The 7642-nt window shown below is 40.3% G+C and overlaps 1 protein-coding gene across 1 annotated transcript in view; it reads left to right on the top strand.

Annotated features, from left to right (window-relative positions):
• The window catches only part of gata2b (GATA binding protein 2b), a gene marked incomplete at both ends in the record, with an annotated part of 15320 nt that extends 8598 nt beyond the window's left edge, over window positions 1-6722 (top strand). The window contains 5 exon segments of the mRNA XM_079266078.1: window positions 534-820; window positions 822-1101; window positions 2915-3060; window positions 5452-5577; window positions 6444-6722. Coding sequence (XP_079122204.1) covers window positions 534-820; window positions 822-1101; window positions 2915-3060; window positions 5452-5577; window positions 6444-6722 — 1118 coding nt within the window.
• Between the last annotated feature and the right edge of the window lie 920 nt (window positions 6723-7642).

The raw sequence follows: 7642 nt of genomic DNA, 5'->3' as shown, positions 1-7642 counted from the left end.
AATAGGCCTACACACAAGCCACAAACTAGTTGGCTTTTGCAGTATGGAAATTATTATAAGCAAAATGATATATACATTTCTGCAAACAATTGCTGTACGCGTGTTATGATACTCGTCAGATCGTTGCATCTATTTTAACACATCATCTGTCAGTTTTCTGCAGTTTGAAACTTTAATTAAAATGAATAATGTTTGGCCTTGTGAATAATTGCTGGCTCATGAGTCTCATAAACTGGCTTGTTACATTCACGCTGTCACATTTTTTTTTACATTATCCCACAAATTTGGGATTCTTTTTTTTTTTTTGTTACAAAAGAATTCACATTTAAGAAATAAATAAGTGTGCAATCAGGAATATATTGTCTATTTTCTGAATATGTGTCAGGATACTTTATTTGCACGTTTAAATCAGGCCAGTTGTGTCCGGTGAATCAACAAGTCTTTATTTTGCATTCAAACTCGCATGTGACATAAAACACCACACAGTTTCTCTGAATGCTAAATCAGTCTTTGTCTTTTGTATTATTCCTCAGCTCGTCTGACGGGGACTCATCTCATCCACAGCCCGGGGATTTCATGGCTGGACGGAGGGAAAGCAGCCCTGTCGGCTCACCACCACAACGCCTGGTCCGTCAGCCCCTTCAGCAAGCCCAGCCTCCACCATCCCGGATCCGCGTCTCCTGGCGGACTCTCTGCCGTCTACCCGTGCAGCAGCAACTCAAACACGATCTCTGCATCCTCGTTAACGCCGCCGTCCCACTCCAGCCCGCATCTGTACACTTTCCCCCCTACACCACCAAAGGACGTATCGCCGGACCCGGGGGGCCGCGTCTCCCTGCGCCTCCAGAATGGACGAGAAGGAATCTATCAAATACCATGTGTCGTTATCGGAAGGGATGAAGCTGGAGGACTCCAGTTCGCTGAGGAGCAGTCTAGCCTCCATGAGCGCTCAGACCCCCTCCACCCACCATCCCATACCGACGTATCCCTACTCCCTCCCGGCACACGAGTACGGCGGCAGTCTGTTTCACCCGGGCAGCCTGCTGGGAGCTTCATCCAGCTTCAGCTGCAGGAACAAAGGCAAGACACGGTCCTGCATCGGTGAGTCCACTGCAAACACACCGGAGACGAGTTTAAAAATAAAATAAATGAAATCTGAAAATAGTCAGACAGCATTTGGACTTAGAAGCTTATCTGTGAGTTTATTTAACGACCTATAGTCGCTCTGCTGTTCTGTAGCAAATCAGTGGCAATTAAACTGAACTAAAACTAAAAAACAGTTCGTCTCAGGCAAATACAAAATAACGTAATGCATTTTTGAATCATCCCATGGCACTCTATTTGTGTATCTGTGGTGAGTTTATTGACCAAATAGTGCAGCTTTGCATCGTTTTGTTTTTATATGCAACATTTGACTCTGTAAATATTCCTAAAAGGATCATTTTACGGTCTTGTTACATAACACACACACACACACACACACACACACACACACACACATACATACACACACACACACACACACACACACACAAACATACACAATTAAACTGCATATTAATATTGGAGAGGTTTATGAATCTTAGCCAATATACTATTATTATCACAACTCTAGGCTATAAAATGATCAAATCAAAATAAATGGTAATTATTGAAGAACACTCTCCTGCTATCTAATATAATTTACTGTTTAAAATTAAAACATCCTGTCAAAGTCAGTAAATATATTCCAAATGGTACAAGATTTTCTTTTGATTCGTTGTGACTTTAAACACAGCCAGCCTAATGTGTAGGCTGTGATTTGAGCTTCCTTATGATTTTGGAAATTGTATTATTATAATAATAGTAATAGCCAAATAAATAATACGGATAATACTATTTTGCAATGAATGCTTGCAGAGGCCTAAGCCTGCACTCGACAGTCTTCTGACACAGAGCGACGTTGATAATCCTCTTTGTGTTAACCGTGACTCTGTAATTACTCCTGGCTGCAGCAGAACAGTGAACTGGAACCAGCCCAGAGGTGTGAAAGGAAGATCTGCAGGTGCACCGAGCCAAAAAAACCTCAGTATTTAGGCTAGAAGTCGCTTCTCTGTTACATAAGACACTGACATTGTCCTGATTATTTGATTACCGACCAGGATACTCCCAGTTTAAACCTGCGTTTAACCCGTTCATTAACAGGATGATAACCTAAACTCACTTTGAATAACGTGTTTTAATCAAATAAGAGCTGGCATGTCAACTGGCTGCAAATGTAGTTTTACAACTTTATTATTAATTATAGGTGATATGACTAAATGATTAATGTTGTTATTACATTTATTGAAGTTTACGTTTTTATATCCTAAAAATATAGACCTAAATGATTATTTTTTGTCTTTAATGGTTGTAGTTTGCATCAGGCGCTTGGAGGGGTTAAAATGTTTTCAGCATATACACATTTATTTTGTCAAGTGGAATTAATTGGCTCTGCATTTATAAAATATATACTTTTTCTCCATCAGGCTGTTTTACAGGACATATCTTTTATTGCTGCTCTCGCTTGACAGCACAGAGGGAATATGTTACTGATTTTGCAACTAATGCTTCTGAGACTTTTAGCTGTTTAGTGCTTCTGCTAATGCCTAATTACCCTTTATACTCCACTCCACTACTTTTTCTTCTCTTTACTCTCTCTATATAAAGTTATATATAATCTGATGTGCCCACACAAATCAGTGTGCATGCATATACCATAACATAAAATGTTTGAATCCCTGTTAGAAAAAAGATGATCAACATAAGACAGTATCTTATAGTTTAGTGACCATACACACACTCATCATTAACACAAAGATCAAAGAGCAGGAGGAAGTTGTATTCCAGCCAGGTATCACATTTAATATCACAAAGTCACTTTGTTTTTCTTCAGAGGGCCGCGAGTGTGTAAACTGCGGAGCCACCTCTACACCTCTGTGGAGACGTGACAGCACTGGACACTACCTGTGCAACGCCTGTGGGCTGTACCACAAGATGAACGGCCAGAACAGGCCACTCATCAAACCCAAACGCAGGCTGGTGAGTCCCATCAGTGTCTACGAGAGAGGGGCAGTGAACGTGTGTGTGTGTGTGTGTGTGTGTGTTGGAGGTGGCAGTAAATAAAAAGAGGAAGGAGGAAGGAGAGGGGGAGAAGGTATACAATTCAAGGAACTTTTATATTTTTCCAATCAGTTTCCAGGAATTGTGCTTGTCGTTCACCTCTTGCTCCTTCATGCTTGGTAGCATTGGGACTATCTGAGTTGCTTCTCTTATCATTATCACTTCTGATCCTATCATTGATAGCAGGGCCAGCACCCCCGTCCCTCAAAACAACACCTCAAGGACCTCACTGACAGTGTATGGCTCATAAAAGCTGTGATTATTTAGTTTTATTTGTAGGACGAGGTGTTTCAGTAAGAATTTGTCCAGTAAAAAACACATGATTTTGAATTTTTAAATAAACGGAAGGAATAAATGTGCATTTTTGGGTTACCAAGCAAAGTTGACATTTTGGAGATGTGTTTTATTTATTTATTAAAGGACAGTGAGTGTCTCAATGTAAAGTGACAGAGCAGTTATTTTCCATCATGAACTTCAAACATCATTGATGCTGCATCTCACTCATCCTACAAATATCTTTAAAACTGTTTAAACACACAAGCCAATGCCAATGGCTACAATCATGAACAGCCTGAAATAATCTTTCATATTTGATCATTCTCCTAATAATTTAAAAGTCGAGCTATATATTTTCAGCCTCAATGTATTCATGCAACCATGTGCAGAAGTTGTGTTGTGATGCAGCAGGAGCCAGCTCTGAAATGAACGCAGTATTTGCGGAAGTCAACAGACGCTGCTCATTAAATCAGTAGCTTAATTGACAATACGGCAGTGGGCCATCACACCTTTAAAACAGGACTTATGTAGTAAATGGTTTTATTTTGGAATCCTGGAGGAAATTACATGGAAAAAGCGAGACAATAGAAACAAAAGTAGCGTTTGTCCCAATCAAAGCAGGATTTTGTAACTGAAGAATGCAAACGTAGCGTACGATAAAACTGCGCAACTCCACACTCATTGAAGGAAAATAAAATGAATCGAGGAAATGCTACGGGTGAGCAACAAATCTATCAAATCAAATAAGACTAATCAACAAAATATATTATTTTGCGAATATTGTGCTTGTCATTTCGAATCATTAAGATGAGTTTCAGATGACCAGCCTGTTTGTTGACGCATGCGAACTGAGAAGTCTGCATCGCTGCGACTAAACAGGTCTAAATCTATCGATACTGACCTGCAGACCTCGTACGCAAACAGCTGCCTGTTTGACACAAACAATACAAGTGTTTTATTTTAGCGTCTGTTTGCTATAATAGCATATAAAACAGCCATATATCAGGCCTGGTTTCCGTATGGCACGGCCGGAGCTCGCAGAGCAGAGCGCCTTGTTCAGTGGCAGCAGCTCTCCAGTTGTTTCCTATCCGGATATCTGACCGGTCCAGATAAATGAGCAGGGCCAGCGCCTGTTTCCTCCTGCGGCCTCATAACGATAGGCTCACACCTCATTCCGTCGTGGTCAAACGCTCTGTCCACCACAGAGAAAGTGCAGCACAGTGAACGTTAAAAAAAAAGAAGGAGAAGATTGGGAAAGTGGGTTTGACAGTATTTATGAAAAAAACGCTGGGATGATGATTCTAAAAATAATGAGGTGATTTCAAGTTTACTAGTACATTCATTAGAACATTTTCACTGAAGGTGCAGATTCATTTCCTGGAAATTAGACCTAACTCAGGTAAAAGCATGAAATAATCAGGTGAAGAATCCATCATGAGCCTCTGGCTGTTAGGGCTCCTCACTCGTCATCTTAAATGCAGTACTGCTTTGTGCATGCTAATCAAGCATGTGTACTAACAAATAAAGCCTACCGTATCATTTACATTTTCATTTGAAATCTTTGGTCAAAATATTGAGGATGTAACTCCCAAAAACAGAATGTATACGTCAACTAGAGCTGCAATGTTTAGTTGATTAATACATTTTCCACCAGACATGAAAAGTATTTTTTTTTAAGAAAAAACTTTAAAAAAGATTTCCTGATTCCAGACTCTCAAATATGAACATTTTCTGTTTTTCCTCAATAACCTGAATATCTTTGGTCCGACAAAAAAAAGACAAGCCCCCAGGAACTTGTGATGGCCATTTTTATTTTTATGAGGTTTTCTTTGCTAAAGAATTTAAAGAAAAAATATTTATTGATATAATAACCATTATTTGTGGCCCTATGTCATGACAAGTTTAAATCAATATAGGAAGTTAAACTATGATCATACATTTTACATACTGAATATTCTTAAACGTACTCCTATGTGACTTGTGCTGTCTGCTTGTGATGTTGAGCTCTAATCAAAGCTTAATATCTTTCCACAGTCTGCTGCCAGACGAGCAGGCACCTGTTGTGCTAACTGTCAGACGACAACCACCACACTCTGGCGGCGCAATGCAAATGGAGACCCAGTGTGCAATGCCTGCGGCCTCTACTATAAACTGCATAACGTAAGTCTTTGACTGCTGAACGGCAAGTTGGGCCCGACAGGGTCAAGTAGACGGGAAGTAGGCCGGCAGGTCACACTGATTGTTGAGAGAGAGAGAGAGAGAGAGAGAGAGAGAGAGAGAGAGAGAGAGAGAGAGAGAGAGAGAGAGAGAGAGAGAGAGAGAGAGAGAGAGAGAGAGAGAGAGAGAGAGAGCTGCTTTACTCTCAGACACTGTCAGACTCGTTGGTGTTTTCTTTCTTTGTGCTTTATTGTTTCCATGGCGTAATCCCCTTGAGAGTCACAATGGTGGGACTGTTGTTGAGTGGGACAGCCACAAGGCTCCACATGAATAGTATTAAGACTGGAGTCATCAAGGTTGATAATAGGTGCTGGGGAAGCATACTTATAAAGGATGAATCTGATGTTGTATATGTTTCTTGCTGTCAACAAATGCGTTGTAGCCAAAGTCCAATATACGTCATGTCTTTATGCCATTGACCTCCATTTTTGTCAGAAAACTATTACAAATTATCAATGAGCCACACAACTCCACATGCAGCTTTCGGCAGATATAATAGAGCACCAAATGTGTATTAATCTTCAGCTGAAAATAGTCCCCAACAAATACTCTTTGAGTAATGTTTGGTACAAACCACAGTGCCCAGCTGTTTTAGATAATTATTCAGCCATTTTCATTTATGTCTTTTCATGGCATTTGTTGACAATAACAACAATATAGCATTTCTTTTTATCCTTTAAAAAAGTCAGAAATACCATGTTTAAAAATGTATTTGATTACATTTATAAAATTAATCATTTCTGGGTTTTAACTTTCGCTCCAAACTTTAACCAGATCACTCACATCCTCACTTCTCCCTCTCTACACAGGTGAACCGGCCTCTGACCATGAAAAAGGAGGGAATACAGACACGCAACCGAAAAATGTCCCACAAATCCAAGAAGAGCAGGCGGAGCTGCGACAGCTACGAGGAGTTTTCCAAAAGCCTGCACGAGAAGAGCACTCCTTTTAGCTCTCTGGCCGGACACATGTCCATGGGCCACTTGCCGCATTTCGGCCACACTGGACACATGCTTCCTACGCCCACCCCGATACACCCTTCCTTTGGGCACCCGCACCACTCTAACATGGTGACGGCCATGGGCTGAGACGGCGAGGAGAGGGGTTAACATAACGCTCGGCGACCCTGAGAGGGTTGTGTGAACGGGGATGAGGGTCTCACTAGAGGACAGTGTGTGCAATGTACATGCAGTTTGTGTGTCTTCATCTTGATTGTCTCTTGATTGATTACACCAATGGTATGTTGGAGAACAGATGTATCATGGGAGGAAATAATCGTTGTACTCCTTATGTATAGGTACCTATTTTGATGGAGGAAGTCAGAGAGGGATATTCTGCTTCCTGTCGGCCAGGCACCCACATGTAAACACAACAAAAATGTCATTGCACCTCATAGTTTTGTCCCCACTGGCAGCCTGACTGACTGCAGTGTGGCTCAGTGTGTGCCGAACAGGTTTATAGTAACTGTGAATATTGTAAATGTGTGAGACCGAAGAGGACGTCTCCAGCAAGGGAGATCACCTTCGTAACATTAAATGAAAATATGCTGGATTTTTTTTTTGCTTATATGGACAATTTTAAAGGAATTTTCACAAAAGAAAGAAACCAAACAAAAAAGGTTTATGAATCCTAATTTGACACTGTTTATTATAATTATTGTTATTATAATTATTGTTGTTATTCAGATAATTTATTTACACTGCCTTTTTTCTTTTACTATATCACCTGAATCATAGTGTGGATACTGTTATCCCATTTATGAATATATTTTTAGCTGAAGCACTATCTTTGAGCTGGTTGACATTTATACTCGTAAGAAATAAAGAGATCAAGTTAATTACCCCGCTGCTCCTTCTATTCAATATTCAATCATTCAGTCTTCATACTAAGAACACATACAGACATTTATTTGGCTAATTGTGCTGTCCTCCGTGCCATAATGGGACATGGTACCACAATGAACAGATACAATTGACCCTCGTCATGAACGTGAATGTTTAAATAATAC

This window comes from Melanostigma gelatinosum (genome assembly GCF_949748355.1).
Source record: "Melanostigma gelatinosum genome assembly, chromosome: 3".
Classification (NCBI taxonomy): Eukaryota; Metazoa; Chordata; class Actinopteri; order Perciformes; family Zoarcidae; genus Melanostigma; species Melanostigma gelatinosum.
This window is presented reverse-complemented; position numbering and strand designations above follow the sequence as displayed.